The 17078-nt window shown below is 44.3% G+C and overlaps 1 protein-coding gene across 1 annotated transcript; it reads left to right on the top strand.

Moving 5' to 3' along the window:
* Positions 1 to 11624: 11624 nt before the first annotated feature.
* LOC137434256 (iroquois-class homeodomain protein irx-1-B-like) lies at positions 11625 to 16606 on the top strand. Its single transcript, XM_068127080.2, has 2 exons — positions 11625 to 12054; positions 15205 to 16606. The coding sequence occupies exons 1-2, from the start codon at positions 11815 to 11817 to the stop codon at positions 16210 to 16212; spliced, it is 1248 nt and encodes a 415-aa protein (XP_067983181.1). The 5' UTR covers positions 11625 to 11814; the 3' UTR covers positions 16213 to 16606.
* The last annotated feature ends 472 nt before the right edge of the window (positions 16607 to 17078 follow it).

Below are 17078 nucleotides of genomic sequence, written 5' to 3' on the forward strand. Positions count from 1 at the left end.
TACCACGTCATTAACAACCATCTAACCTCTCTACGTCCCCTCTTACCTGTATGATGTCGCTACTTAACTCTCAGTCACCTATGGTCATCTCTAGGTCCCTAATCCATTATCCTAAACCTCCCTGGCTTGGTTTGCACCACCATAACCCCATAATCTATAGCTCATGTGCCCGGGGGATGTGAGGGATGGTGGATTTACCATCCCTCCACATCAGGCATCCCTCACTATTAATTTTGCCCATCCAATTTTCTTTTTGCCAATCAAATTTGCCAATCATCTTCCCTATTCCCAATTTCGAATCCAAACACTTTTAATTTCACTGCTACCATCAATCGTCCATTGAACTACGAGCCTCTCGGTACGTCAATGCATTTTCAAAGCTCGGCTTCACAAAACCTCGCAATGCATACGGGTGGTTTGGTCTCCTGCAGGTTGGGTCCGTCCGGCATTCGGTTCAGGGGAGGAGGTTTGGTTGGGCCGAGATTCAAAGCACCATCCCGGCGCGGGGCCTTTCGCTCCCAAGCGCGATGGGCCAACCTTGCCCGGGTGGAACGCCGCCACCACGGGGGGGGGGGCGCCGTTCCGATCCCTCCTACCTTCCCTCGAACCGGACCGGTCGCCTTGCCCGGCAAAGCCCGGACTCGACCGTGCGGGGCGGGGCCCGGCCCGGATCGTGCACGATGCTCCGAACAGAAGCGACGCTGCACCGATCCCCGCCGGCTCCCGCAATACCCACAGCCCGGCACTGACCGAGAGCTCGCGTCGGTTAAACGTCGGTCTAACCGCTATCCCGTTTAACGTCGACGCTTTACTCGCATGCTCACACGCATACGCGACCCCTTTTACACTCACACATCCAGGTGTCTCAGCGCCTCCCGTACATCCCACGCATTCTACCACTGTACTCGCTCGTGCGTTCTCTTTCGCTCCATACTCCGGTCTACTCATAACGCTCACCACACACTCTCACGCACATTCTTGCACATCCATTCCACCATTCGCACACCCTGTTACACACCACTCCTCTTGCACACACTCATCGTTCACACACTTCGTTCCACACCTTTCTTCCCCCGTTACGTCCTCCGTAACACTCACCACGGGTGTGCACTCTTCTGCACACCCACTCACACGCTCCGATGTGCCCTCCCACACACACGCCACCACCAACTCAGGTGTGCGTTCTCGCACACTCTCTCCGTCCATCCCAAGCATGCATCCTAGCACCCGCTCCTCATCCATCTCACTCTCCGTGTCACACTCACCACACATACACTCTGACGTGCATTCTCGCTCGCACTCGGTATCACTCCCACACTTTGTAACACACTCACTCTTCGACGCACACTTTTTTCTCGCAAGCGCACCATTTCCACGCACACCACTCACAAGGGACCCTCCACCAACGCCCGGGTGCTTTCTCGATCCCAAGCGCGCGAAAAACCCTCTCGCGCCAAACATTCTCCTGCAAAATCTCCCCGCACAATATACAGGCTGCCTCACCTGGGCGCTTCTTCTTCTTCGCTCCAACACCTGCAAACTTTCATTTGGGTTAAGCACAGCATCGTGATGTGAACATGGACTTTGTACAGTCTCCATTTCTCACTTCTGCTGGTGCTTTTCTAATTCTGCCGTCTCTACAAGCCCAATTTCCACTATTGCTTCGGTCGTTTCTTTCAACCTAATGTCCACTATTGCTTCTTTTTTCTCGACGACCGCGGGCGCTAATAAAATTTTCTCTACTTTGGCGGTCGCCGGCTCCCCCATACCCCGGGTCGCGATTTCTACCCCGGTCCAGTTACCTGTGCTTTGCTCCACCTCGCTTTTCCCGCACTTCTCACACCGCGCAACCTCGTCGCGTACCCTTGGGACCTTCTCACCCAACCCGCGCCCAATGTCCTTCTCTATTCTTTTCATCGTGGCGTTTATTTGCTCCTTAAATCCATCCGGGTTGTACCTTGCTTCGTGCCTCATTTTTCCCATGTCAATCCCCTGGGTAGCCATCATTGCATCCAATCCCTTACTGTCGCCCTTCATAGATGCACTGAAATGCATCATAAAAAGGCCCGTCCATTGGCACTGCGGGCCCGGCTATCGCCGTCATGTACGGGAGGCCGCCATTTTGTGTGCCTGCAACCCCCGCTACCGCACATTCTTTGCTTTCCTCCTCCATTATTCCCACTGCTTCCCTGGGGTCCTGGGTTGCCTCTAACCCCTCTTTTGCCTCCCCTACCGGCATCCGATTGCCTTGATCATCTATGGCACGACTTTAATTTGGGATGTTTTAATAAAAATTTTGGCGGCTCGTAATTTTGGACCAAATTTTCCAGATGGATAGAAATTTGGTTCAGGTCCAATCCCACTCCTGACACCAATTGTTACGGTTCCGGGGGACGGCATTCCCGTTAGCAAGGGGGGGGGGTTAATCCCCTTGTCATGTTAAGCTGGCCGTCCGACCGGTCCTGGGGGTATGACGTCACTTCCGGTCGATGGTAAGTAGGGTTGTAAGCCCAATTTGTCTTAATACCTAAGTACTACCACCGGCCGTAAGCGAGGAAATACTCCCACCCAGGCCGCAGCGTGATTGGATTGCGCCGAGCGAAGCGAGCTGCGCCTCAGGCCGTTACCAAGAGACTAAACCCGATTATAAATCGTTTGGCCAAAATCGCGCCACCGGTACTCAATTTGAAAGAAAGACTAAAGCGATCGGGGAAGAATGAAACCAAAGGTAGGAAATAACAGGTATTTATTAATTATTTACAACAAACCAAAGGAAGAGACCCGAAAGTAATATACAGGACGAAGAAGAAGAAGAAGATACACAGGGCAGCCTTAAACAGTCGTAATTATTGAACCCCAGACAACAAAAAGGACAGACAACGGACTTACACGACAAAGGGAATTGCAGGCAGGAATCACTGGACGAAGGAGAAGGGTCCGTGCAGGACAGCAGGGCTGGAAGGTTCGGGGGGGGGGGGGGGGGGGGGTGGAAGGCACAGCAAAGAGGTCCGCTCCAGGTTCATGCTCCAGGCTCGAGCGAGCAGCCAACGCAGCTCCACGTATTCGGTTTCACACGGCAGGGGCTTTCTGAAGCAGCTCCGCGCAGCTCGTCTCTCATGCCTTCTCACCAGATCTCGTACCTTGTTCGTCCCACTCACTCAACTCTCTTCGGAACCTCTCACTCCAACTCCCTCGCTCAACTTCCCAAGCAGTCCCTTGCAGTTGCTTTTATTGCTGTCGGCCGTATCAAGCCGCCAGCTCTGAGAACACGCCTACCGGTTGGCTCACTGCGGTGCTGGTTGGCTGGTTAGGGCTTACCGACCACGCCCCTGGCGGGTTGATGACAGCGCCACGCCTCTTCCTCGGCATTTCGCCCCCTTTTTCCTGTCCTTGGCCTCGTGCGTAATGGAGTTCTGGCTTGCTGGTAAAAGAACCCTTACTGCCATCGAGGATAGAAAACCATTCACACTGGTGTTGTAGAAAACCATTCGCACTGGTGTTGAAGAGAACGAAAGGGACCTATCTTATTTGATTAATGCAACGTAGATTCAACTATTGGAAACACAGCCTTACCTGAAACACAAAATATTGAAATAACTACGAAGAGGGCCTATGGTTCGCTACGTGTTGTTCATGGACTAACTAGGGGACGACCTTTGATCTTAACAATGAAATGGAGGTATTTACAAAGGGTATATTTACAACAATTTACTAAGTGCAGGGTTCTCAAAACCCCAACAATATTATTGGCACCTTTTCAAAGTTGTTAGAAATAATGAGAATTCAACCAGTTTGAATAGCGAAAAGGAGTCATTTTGCTGTTTTGTGCCACTGCGTGTTCCACAATGAGCATGGAGATAAGAAAGAAAACCAGAGAATTGTCTGAGGAGGTCAGACACAAGATTGTAGCCAAACATGGACAATCTCAAGGCCACAAGTCCACCTCCAGAGACCTTGATGTAGTTATGTCCACAGTACACAATGTTATCAGGAAGTTTAAGACCCATGGCACTATAGCCAACCTCCCTGGACATGGCCGCAAGAGAAAAGTTGATCGAAGATTGCAGCGAAGGATTGTTTGAATGGTGGAGAAAGCACCTCGATCAACTGCCAAACAGATTCAAGCTGACCTTCAGACACAAGGTACGACAGTTTTAACTCGCACCATCCGTCGCCAACTCAATGAAAGGGGGTTTTATCGTAGGATACCGAGGAGGATCCCACTGCTAAGAAAGCCTGACTGGAGTTTGACAAAACACACCTGAACAAGCCAAAATCCTTCTGGGAGAATGTCCTGTGGACAGATGAGACCAAATTGAAGCTTTTTGCTAAAGCACATCATCTCTATGTTTACAGAAAACAAAATGAAGCCTTCAAAGAAAAGAACACCTCCCCTACAGTCAAACATGGAGGAGTTTCAGTGATGTTTTGGGGTTGTTGTGCTGCCTCTGGCACTGAGTACCTTGAATGTGTGCATGGCATCATGAAATCAGGAGATTACCAAGGCAGTTTGGAGTGCAATGTTCAACCCAGTGTCAGAAAGCTGGGTCTCCGTCGAAGGTCATGGGTCTTGCAGCAGGACAATGACCCCAAACACACTTCAAAAAGCACCCAGGAATGGTTCATGACAAAACGCTGGACTGTTCTGAAGTGGCCAGCAATGAGTCCAGATCTAAATCCCATTGAACACCTGTGGGAATATCTGAAAACAGCAGTTGGGAGAAGGCACCTGTAAAATCTGGGAGAACTGGAGCAGTTTGCACAAGAAGAGTCGGGCCATATTGCCTGTGGAGAGGTGTAGGAAGATCATTCATGGCTATAGAAAGCGCTTGACTGCAGTTATTTTGTCCAAAGGCTCTGTACTATTAACAGTGAAATAAAGAATCGTGGAGACCAAATACTTTTGTCAATTTCAACTTACTAGCAACGGTACCCGTCCTATGGGTGGGGCTTCAATTGGGAAGCCCAAATGAAAAGGAAAAATATCAGAAATTGAAGGCTTTTTTTATTTTAAAAGATTCATATAAACATCCGTTGAATCATATCACACGCAAATCATCAAAATCTAAACAGTATCTTTAGAATTTCAATAAAAGCCATATCACTGTTCATATCGGTAAATATTATTCCATCGTGTTTCAAATCGTGATCGATACACTTTGATCGTGATGATCGTGATCGTGAATCGTGATCGATAATCGTGTTCACAATCGCTATGTCGTATGTACTCCCGATACGTGTACCAAATTCCCGATATGTGTAACTGTACCAAATCAACAGTTAAAAGGATTTTGAGCCGATAGGTGTTATGGCCTTGGCAAGATCGATGGAGACAGTGATCTGTTAGTGTATTCACCGCCCAAATATCTATGTGGAATTCTCTCATTTAGATATTAAATGTCGTTTGAACTTTGGCCGAGGTCATTATTTACTTTTAATGATGTTTATATACGAATGATGTTTAATGATGTTTATATTGGTTTTGGGTCGTCCTTTCCGCATATCTCGTTGGATTGTAAGTTGGAGAGATGGCCGTGATGGCGGGGAGCGAGGGAGTTGGAATTCTCTCAAGTAGGGATTCAACCCGTGTCCTTATAAAAGGTCGTTGTTCACCAAGTTCGGTGACCTTATATAAAGGTCACCGAGTTCGATCGGTGCAGCCGTGCAGCGATCGGTGCAGCCGTTTGTGCGGCACCCGGGAAAACAACATTGTCACAATGAAAACATCGTCACAATGAAAACATCGTCACAATGAACGTTATGCGAACGCAAATTTTATGCGGGAGTCCAAACCTGAGAATGCTGGAGACTAAAGCTGAAATTTGGAAAACCAAATAGTCTATTTTACTCCTGGAGATCCCAGGATTATCCACCCAAAATATCGTTGCGATCAGTTCAGCAGTTTTTACGGTACCTTCGAACGGACAGACAGACAGACAGACGGACATTTGGTGAATTATAGTAAGATTTTTAGAGAAAGTTGTGGGTTATTTGAAAAAAGTGTAAGGATGCCAATATTTTGGCCACGACTGTAGATACGTGCTGTGCTTTATCAAAATGGTAGTCAGATCGAACCTATTCTTACGAGAAACTAAACTTGAATCCGTATCGTATTGCCACTTTTATTTTTCTCATTGATGCTTCGTTATTAATAAATGTGTAAAATCTTGGAACTTCATCTTGCACACACTGTACGTGAAAATTTGCTATTATGCTATCTATATACACCAATGTATTAAAATGTATAAAAATGTATATCTGCTACATATATAAAAATGTATAAAAATGTACAATGTATAAAAATGTATCTAAAATGTATAAAATGTATAAAAACTACAAATGTACATCTACAATGTATAAAAATGTATCGAAAAAAATGTATGTATAATGTATTTTAAAAAATTATGCTATCTATATACGACAATGTACCTTTACATCATTGGGCGTTTTTTAAACTATTAACGTTGAAAACGCTTGGGAAAAAAAAACTATCGATATGCGCAGTGTCCGTGTTGTGTCGTCACTGAACAACTCCTTCAAGTTTTTGTGAAATCGTAACAAACTTCTGGTATGCACCTATCTCTCCCATGTGTACGGTACTGCCTACCATTAACAGCCCTGCTCAATTTTTTTTTTTTCTGGATGCAAGATCGAGGCTCGTGTAAGAGCTAACATTGATCACAAAAAGACAAACTGACACATAAAACATAAAACATGATAAAGGGAGGGGGAGAACAAGATGGAGAGCAGGGACATCGGGAGATCTGTGGGAGGGAGAGGGCTTGTGGGAGGAGGCATGGGAAGGAGGGGTGGGGTGGTGTGGGAGAGATAAAAAAAAAAAACACATGGACACTGCTAGGACTTCCAGGAATGAAGTCGGTATTTCAAAAAAGTGGATCTGGGGTGAATTAACGGGGGTAGAAAAGATCAAAGTTTTGGATGGGGGAAGATAAGAGAAGGTGGTGAACAGCTGTTTTAAAGACCTGGAGGGAGGAGTGCGATTGAAGAGAGTGAGGCAGTTTGTTCCAGAGGCGGGAGAAAAGAGGAATGAAAGAGTGAAGGTGAATAGAGAGTCTTGATTTTGGCAGTTTAACCAAAAGAGGAATATTTGTAGGAATATTTGGAGGACAGAGCACAGAGAGAGCTGGGGGAGCAAGGCCAGAGAGGAGTCGGTAGAAGACAGAAAGACCACCAACCTGCCTGCAGTGAGTGAGTGAAAGGCCCTCGGAGTTAGGCCCACATTTTCAAAAAAAATTGAAAAGAAAAATGTAAAAAAAAAATTGCCAACTTAAATCTTCACTTCTTCACTGTATACATATATATGCATATATGCATATATATGTATATATTGTCCTGTCCGTAGCTAGTGAAGACCAGCATAGGACGACTAGCCGGATGGTCTTTACTCCCGAGATGGCTGCCCGAAAAATGACGGTTAGTTTGTCACGCGCGAGGTGAAGGAAACAAAGCATTTATCTGACGAAAGCACGCGGGTTTAATCCAGAACCCAGAACGAACAGACGCGACAAGGAAATTCAACAATAATGATTTAATGAAAATATATGTATTAAATACGAAAGTGTCTAAATAAAAGTTCAAGTAAGAACTAAAATTCCAACTAAGCTACCTCACACACAGACTCAAATTCGGACAAGGGGAAAGATAAAATAAATGTTCCTTTTTTTTATACAGTAGTGCACTTATCTGGTCCCAAATGATATTTTTGTAAGGCCAGCGGCGGTGGCAAAGCCCAGAGCGTCCCCCGCCTCCGAAGAGACAAGATGGCATCGACCAACGAAAGCAAAGACACCCAGGGCCGTGGGGCGAGCAGTGAAGACAGCCCCTTTTTCCTCATTCTTGGCCTCCTCCGCCTCCCAGAAGCACCACAGCCAAGCCCTCGACACTCCGGTACTCAGCTTTGGCCTCAACGAGGACTTTTAGGAGCTTGGTGGCTGTTGAAACTGGTGAGGTCGGTCATTGAAAGCCGCGGAAAGACCGTGCATTGAAGCACACCAAAATGGCGCCGGTCAATCACGCGTGCGCACCGAGCCGTGAAGCGACAGCCAAAAACGTCCTTCTCTCAATTCCTTGCCAGCAAGCACAACGCGGCCCCCAGCTCACCACCAGCCCAGTAGAGTCCGAAACCCCATCAAAATCTGGCCGACTCGGCAACAGCGTTGCTCCCAGGCTCGCACACAAAAGATAAAGCAGCTCCTCCACCAACGCCCGTTTCTCTCTCTCTTCTCAAAGCCCTTGCTCTGATGCCACCCTGACCAATCACCGAGCTCTGTTGAATCACCCCATGTCCTCTTGACCAATGACGAACTTTGGGGGCGTGGCCTGCCGGCTCCGCTCTTTTGGAGGCGGGGCTTTGTCCATCGGCTATGTTCTGGGTTCTGTCGGCATGCAGTGGACGGTTATTGTTGTTTAGTGGAGGCTTTGCATGGCATGAGTGTTCATTAAGGCGTGGCTTACTTGCCGATCAGCAATGTCCGGGTACTGTCAGCGGTTGTGGTGGTTTAATGGAGGTTTTGCATGGCCGGTCTTGTAAATGTAAAACGTAAGGAAAGGTCACAAAGGGAATATCACGTACTGGGGAAAACTAATCTTAATCCCTACCTAGTTAGCACAGCTTCACCCCTCGTGTGAAGACACATAAACAATCTTAAGTTACAGTTTCTCTACTTAAATACATCAATATGTCTCCTATGCGTCAATGCTATAACTATACAATCCTATCTTTATTATGGGACTCCTCCATCTACCCCCACAAATGTAACAATATATACACATGTATATATATAATTATATATATATACAGTCATGTGAAAAAGTAAGTACACCCCACGTAAAGTTTTGACTTTTTCAACATATTTCAACATACAGCTATTTGATCTTCATTTCAACAATATTGATAGATAAAGGTGATATAATATAACAAATATCATAAAACATTGACATTTTGTAGTCCATTGTATAATTTAAATAAACATAAATGAAAATTTCGCATGTGGAAAAAGTAAGTACACCCCTACATTTATCACTACTTCAAACACCTAAAATTAGAATCAGGTGCACCAGCTCAGGTGCAAATGATTAGAACATCGTTAGAGAGGATCTTGGAGGAACCTGTCTTATTTAAACCTCAGATATTTCGTTTGGTTTGCTCTTTGTTGTTGAAGTGTGCGGCGTCACCAAGCCTAGACCAAAAGAGCTCTCTGAGGCCTTCAGAAAGAAGGTTATAGATGCCTACGAGTCTGGAAAGGGATTTAAAAAGATCTCCAAACAATTTGAAATCAATCATTCGACTGTCCGGAAGATCATCTACAAGTGGAGAAGATTCCAAACAACTGCCAACTTGTTCAGGCCAGGCCGCCCCAGCAAGTTCAGCCCGAGAGCAGACCGCAAGATGCTGAAAGAAGTCTCGAAGAACCCCAGAACGTCATCACGGGACCTACAGGTAGCTCTTGCCACTGTTGATGTCAAAGTGCACAAGTCTACCATGAGAAAGAGGCTGCACAAATTTGATCTACATGGGAGGTGTGCCAGGTGAAAACCTTTGCTGTCCAGAAAGAACATCAGGGCAAGACTAAAGTTTGCCAAAGAACACCTAGGCAAAGACCAGCACTTCTGAAACAATGTACTCTGGACAGATGAGTCAAAGGGAGAGCTATTTGGCCACAGTACCAGAAGACATGTTTGGCGAAAACCAAAGAGAGCATTTCACCACAAGAACCTGATACCAACTGAAAAGCATGGTGGTGGAAATATTATGGTTTGGGGCAGATTTGCTGCATCAGGGCCTGGGCAGCTCACCATCATAGAATCCACTATGAATTCTTCATTGTACCAGAGGGTGCTTGAGGATAATGTGAGGCCATCTGTTGGAAAGTTAAAGCTCAACCGAAGGTGGACCTTGCTACATGACAATGACCTGAAACATATCAGTAAATGCACCAAGGAATGGCTGAAAAGAAAGAAATGGAGGGTTCTGGAATGGCCAAGTCAAAGCCCGGATCTAAATCCCATCGAGATGTTGTGGGGGGATTTGAAACGAGCTGTGCATGCAAGAAACCCCTCAAACATTGCACAGCTGAAAGAATTCTGCATGGAGGAGTGGGCAAAAATTTCTCCCAGTCGATGTCAGAGACTGGTAGATAGTTATAAGAAACGCCTACTTGAGGATGTTTCTGCTAAAGGGGGCAATACCACCTATTAGAGCCAAGGGTGTACTTACTTTTTCCACATGCGAAATTTGCATTTATGTTTATTTAAATTATACAATGGACTACAAAATGTAAATGTTTCATGATATTTGTTATATTATATCACCTTTGTCTATCAATATTGTTGAAACTAGGGCATGCCCGTACTATATATATATCTAAAAGTATATCCCCCCCCCTCTATTTACATGCAATGGTTTGGTCCAAAGCGAACGGCTTGCGAGTACGGTGACACTGACAATCCCGCCCCTCTATTTACATGAAATGGTTTGGTCCAAAGCGAACGGCTTGCGAGTACGGTGACAATCCCCCCCCTCTATTTACATGAAATGGTTTGGTCCAAAGCTAACGGCTTGCGCCTTGCGGACGCGGAGTTTGGTAAAGAAATCGCCATCGCGTGCACAAATGCGCAGGAAAGCGAATGAATCGCAAATTAGTTTAAAAACATAGTTTAACGCCCGAGCGAGTTTAACGCAATCGCAAATCGCATCGCAAAGCGAAAGAATCGCAAATTAGTTGTAATTAGTTTTAAAACATAGTTTAATGCCAACATAGCGCCAACATAGTTTGCCGACGGGAAATAAATGAATACGCTCTCAAATGTGCCATCCGAGGCAGAGTGTGTTCGCCACGTTCGGCACACGCGATAGCTCGCTGCTCTCTGATTGGTTGAATCGTTTTTTGGACATAGCTCGGTAAGTAATTGTCCGATTAATATGAAACCTTGAAAAGGCACATCCTCGGGTCCCCAGCAATATACCTGGCAAGTTTCAAGTATATCGGACCGGTAGTTGTCGAGAAACAGCGGTCGCATACACACACACACACACACACACACACACACACACACACACACACACACACAGACAGAGATTAGTGGAATTATAGATAGATGAAGATCAAATAGCTGTATGTTGAAATATGTTGAAAAAGTCAAAACTACATGGGGTGTACTTACTTTTTCACGTGACTGTGTATATATATATATATATATATATCGCGCATGATGCATGTTGGCGTAATGCTGTAATTCCAGAAACATTGACCAAATACTCACGGACGTTTACTGTAAATACTTGCATTAACATAATTTTATTACTAGGAACCGTAAATAATTGCATTAGCAACCGTTTCCGATGACGTATAGACCACAAACTGGTGCCTTTTGCAGCAACATGTAAAGCAATGTGATGCAACCAATGTTTGCGGCGATGGTCTGCCAAAGCAGGTTTTATTGACTGCGTTATAATGACATCCTGTAACACATACACGTCTTCTGTCCTCAGTTCTCAAACTGAAGGTACAAAGTGAGGAGGAGGAGGAGACTCCAATGAGGAGGGTCGTTTTGGCTCCGCCCCTTAGCGACCCCTTTATAGACCCCACGGGCCGCGGAGCTGCGCCGTTTGTTCGCGGCGCTCATTCCGTACGGAGCGCTTTTAGTTTTGATCAATACATTAGCTCATCAATTTATTTATACATTCATTTAACGATCTATCCATTCATTCATTCATCCACCAGTCCACTTTTCCCTCCAACCCCTCCCCCTCCCCTGTCCCTCTCCGACTGAGTTTCATCAGCAGGTCCGGTCATGGCGTTTCTCCAATTGGGACACCCTTACCTGTCCGGGTCTCCTCCAGCCTTTGGCTCGTCCGAGTCGAACGGCTCGATGACTCCCACACGCCTAGCACCGGACGGGTCTGGTCCAGCCGCGACTTCGCTCCTCGGACTATATGGCTCCTCGTACGCCGGCCTCAGCTACGCTGCTCTGGTGCCGTACTCTGCGGCTGAGCTGGCTCTCTACGCACACGTGCAGCAGCCTTCTGTCAGAGTGGAGTAACGGGGAAGGGGAGGGGGGAGGGAGGGGAGGTAACAATCCGGATGCTTCATCGACCCAGACGTTGTCAAACCCGCTTTTTACGGCCAGTTCTGCGGACGGCCTGCCAGCATGTCTGGACAAAATGTGTCCAATCTGGAAACTCCGGGTCCAATGTGGAATGTCTCGCGGAAGCGGAACTTCTGATGGTCCAAATTATCTGATGATCGTTTGGCACATGTACCTGTAACGTGCGCTGTAACAGCGTAACCTGTGCTGATGTGCGGTCAACATGTTTGGATTTTCGTGCTGTGTGAACGAGAAGTGCGCACGATACGTCATTTCGGAACCTTTTCGTTTACTTTAACGTCGGTTTAAGATTGACGGTAACGAACTTGGAGAGATGTGAAACTTCTTGGGTTGTCCACGTGGCACCGTTATATGTCAAAGCCATGGTTATTAAATACATCTTTAAACCAATACCTATTGTATACATAGTTGTATAGCTAAATCATACGTGTTTTATACATTAGATAAATATAGCTGGTTAAACCAATATGTGGTAAATAGTAATACATGATTAAATAGATACCGGAGTTTAACCAATATGTGTTATATAAACATGGTGAAATATATGGATATACAGCATGTGATTATATATATATATACTGTATATATATTTTTTAGTTTTATATATATATATATATTATATATATTTATATATATATATTTTAAACATATTTATCGATATATATATATATATATTTATAGATTATGTATTTATATATATTTATTTTTATATATTTATATATATTTATAGATGTATGTATTTATACATTTATATTTATATATTTATAGAGGTATGTATGTATGTATGTATGTATGTATGTATATATATATATATATATATATATATATATATATATATATATATATATATATATATATATATATATATATTGATAGATATATGTATTTATATATATTTACATATTTATATACATGGTTAAATCTATATATGGTTAAATAGATGGACATTTACACTAATACATGTTGTATACATGGTTAAATAGATGGATATTTAAACTAATACGTGTTATACACATGGTTACATAGATGGATATTTAAACGAATACGTGTTATATTCATGGTTAAATAGATAGACCAATAGTTGTTGTATACATGGTTAAATAGATGGACATTTACACTAATACATGTTGTATACATGGTTAAATAGCTGGATATTTAAACTAATACGTGTTATACACATGGTTACATAGATGGATATTTAAACTAACACGTGTTATATTCATGGTTAGATAGATAGACCAATAGTTGTTGTATACATGGTTAAATAGATGGATATTTAAACTAATACGTGTTTTACACATTGTTAAAGAGATAGATATTTAGACTAATACGTGTTGTACACATGGTTAAATAGATAGAGCAATACGTGGAATATACTTGGTTAAAGAGATGAATATTTAAACCAATATGTGTTGTATGCATAATTAAATAGATGGATATTTAAACTAATACGTGTTGTATGCATGGTTAAATAGATAGACCAATACGTGTTATATACTTGGTTAAATAGATGGATATTTAAACTAATACGTGTTTTTCACATTGTTAAAGAGATGGATATTTAGACTAATACGTGTTGTATGCATGGTTAAATAGATAGACCAATACGTGTTATATACTTGGTTAAATAGATGGATATTTAAACTAATACGTGTTTTACACATTGTTAAAGAGATGGATATTTAGACTAATACGTGTTGTATGCATGGTTAAATAGATAGACCAATACGTGTTATATACTTGGTTAAATAGATGGATATTTAAACTAATACGTGTTTTACACATTGTTAAAGAGATGGATATTTAGACTAATACGTGTTGTATGCATGGTTAAATAGATAGACCAATACGTGTTATATACTTGGTTAAATAGATGGATATTTAAACTAATACGTGTTGTATGCATGGTTAAATAGATAGACCAATAAGTGTTATATACTTGGTTAAATAGATGGATATTTAAACCAATATGTGTTATATACATGGTTAAATAGATAGACCAATACGTGTTATATACTTGGTTAAATAGATGAATATTTAAACCAATATGTGTTATATACATGGTTAAATAGATAGTTAAACTAATGTATATTATATGCATGGATAAATACATTTTCGCGTGTACGTCGATTGTAGAACTTTCTGAACAATATACGTTTACGTATTTAAACAGAATGGGCCACACAAATGTGACAAGTTTGAAGTGGTAATTAAAAAACACCATTGTGGCCCACCATGTACACATAACAGCCATTAGTTAGGTGGATTAGTGAAGATTCGTTTTTTCACTTCACATGTGTGAATTCAGATGGACAATTGAAGAGGTGAAGTAGGTTTCATTAACACTAAACAATAACCAAAACCCCGAAATGAGATGCGAGATTGTTAGTTGACGTGTGGTTGATTTAAAGAGAGTGAACTACCTTTCTGTGCATTGGATTGTTTATATTTATTTTTTATCAAGGCATGAAATTGCGAGAGATTATAATATGGAGAGTTAATATACCCTAAATCCACCTTTTTAAAATTCCGTTCTCTTTCCTGAAATTCCTAGTAGTGTCCGTTTGTATTATATCGTGTACCCCCTTCTTCGCCCCAGCCCTCTCCCTTCCACAAATCTACCGACGTCCCTGTTCGCTATTGTTGGTTGTGTACTTCCCTCTCCCCCCCCCCCCCCCCCCCTCTTGTCTCCCGCTCCCTTTATTACGTTTCTATGTGTGTTTCTGTTTCCATGTGTTTTATGTGTTAGCACTTATACGAGCCTCGACTTTGTATACAGAAAAGACATCAGCACGGATTTGTGTAGTGGGTGCAGGATGCTCGCTACCAAGTTTATAGAAAGTTTGTTGGCAATGACCAAGCATCTGCGAATGGATCCTATGAAGTCACTTTGAAAGCAAAAGTCATGAACAGGCGCTTTATTATCATCTTTCTCCTTTAAAGGATGAATGTTGCACCATCACAGAATGTATGCTCAATTTGCCTTGATTGCATGTGAGTCAGATTTGTATAATTGAGCATTGCGAGGAGCTCGGTGTAACGTGATCCTTTTCCCTCACCCTTCGGATTGTGCAGGGTACACAATACGAATTGAAGGATGTGCCGGGATCTCCGCACGCTCATGCCTACCTCACCCAACATGGCTCGCACGCAGCGCTCGCCGCCTACTACAACCCGTATGGGCCGCATGCCGCCGGGCTGGGGTCACACCTGACTGCAGGAGCCGAACCTGGAAGGGTGAGCAAGACTGCGAGCAGAGAGAGCACGAGCATGCTCAAGGCTTGGCTCAATGAGCATCGCAAGAACCCGTATCCCACCAAAGGCGAGAAGATAATGCTCGCCCTGGTCACAAAGATGACCCTCACGCAGGTCTCCACGTGGTTTGCGAACGCCCGGAGACGACTCAAGAAGGAGAACAAGAGCAGTACATGCTGGGGCTCTGGACCCGAAGAGCGAGGGGTCGAGGCACCTCCCAACACCAGGAGGAGCGATTCTGAATCGGAGGAGATCGATTTGGAGAGTGTGGATATCGATCCACTCGAGTCACTTCGAGGGTCTGAGATGACCCTCTGCGGGGCCGGAGCTGAAGTTTTGGAGACGGACAGCATTGAAACGGCTCAGGAAACAGATGAAAGGCTTCCCTTGGACTTAGCCCTCACTCATCGTCATGGACCAGGAGGCGAAGAAGTGCCCACTGAGAGGGTCGCTAGAAATGGAAGCGACCTGGAGACAATTGCGGAGTGGGATGGAGCAGCAAGGGAAATGCGCAAAAAGGAGACCGACACGGAGTGTGCCGAAGCTCAGAGATCCCCCTGTCCATCGTCACCTCCGCTGCAGCACCCTCCGGTCTTGAGAGCTGATCAGAGACTTCTGGTGGAGGTGAAACCCAAAATATGGTCGCTAGTCGAGACGGCTACCAAGCCAGACCGTGCAGTGCGATCGGTTGTGGGAGAAACCACCACAGGGGGCTGCATTGTTGAGGACTGTGGTGCGAGGATAGACCCCCAAGTTCCCGCTCGGGTCCAGCTCCCGCGTTTGTACAAATTCAACGACGCCGTCACGTTTGTTCCGAAATGTATGTGATTCAAGCTCATTGATGCTTCCCCTTGCCCCCTGGACATTAAGAGGTCATGCCTCCCTGTCCACTCATTGGCGACAGTAATATGTGGGCAGAGCGGCGGGTCGTTACTGGTCGTTGGAATGATGATGGCGGTGACAGCAATTGGGATGTATAGCGACGAATGAGAAAGCATTATTTTTGTGAGTGAAGTTGAAAACCCGACATTAAAATTTTACTTCCGGGTACTCATGCTCCCGATGATGGAAATCGAGTTGTGATCCAGTGGACAACGGTCCATCAGCAAGTGTGTGGCTTAACATCGAGGTGTATGTATAATAGTGATGGTGGTTGTTCAGTTAAAATGGCCGTAAAACGGCAATGTTGAAATATAAATAATATCGTTCTATTGACTTTGCATATCAGGCCACATACTTACTGATCAACTCATTATTGATACACACGCACCATTATTGAGTATATTTGATCAATATACGAGTCTTAAGAGATTGGTGTTTCTCGGGTAGGGCACCGTCCTTCAAAAGGGGCCTTTATAAGCCGGCTATCCCGTGTACCAGCACCCGCTGCAGGTGGACGTGAAAGACCTCAGGGTGCCTTTCCAAACTTCTCAAAGAGCAGGCCTTTGCACGCTGGTAGCCTGGAGACATTCCAAAATTACAGCCCCAATCTTTCCACGGATGTCAATCCTTGCCAGCCGGTTTGTGAAGGGTTGTGTTGATTCCACACGGTCTATGGGTCTTCGACCTCAGAGAGCACCCAACAACTGGAGATGAAGAACCCAACAAACGGAATGTGGCGAAAGGTGACGATGATTGGATGATTAATATAAAGCATATATATATGCTATATTATACTCTAGTATAGTTATAGT

This window comes from Myxine glutinosa, chromosome 10 (genome assembly GCF_964187855.1).
Source record: "Myxine glutinosa chromosome 10, kmMyxGlut1.1, whole genome shotgun sequence".
In the NCBI taxonomy this organism is placed as follows: domain Eukaryota; kingdom Metazoa; phylum Chordata; class Myxini; order Myxiniformes; family Myxinidae; genus Myxine; species Myxine glutinosa.

Bases quoted from the DNA above. Each gene is read 5' to 3' on its own strand.
- LOC137434256 (XM_068127080.2), top strand. From the start codon at position 11,815: ATGGCGTTTCTCCAATTGGGACACCCTTACCTGTCCGGGTCTCCTCCA. The intron at 12,055-15,204 runs GTGGAGTAACGG...CGGATTGTGCAG, and splicing joins TGCAGCAGCCTTCTGTCAGA to GGTACACAATACGAATTGAA.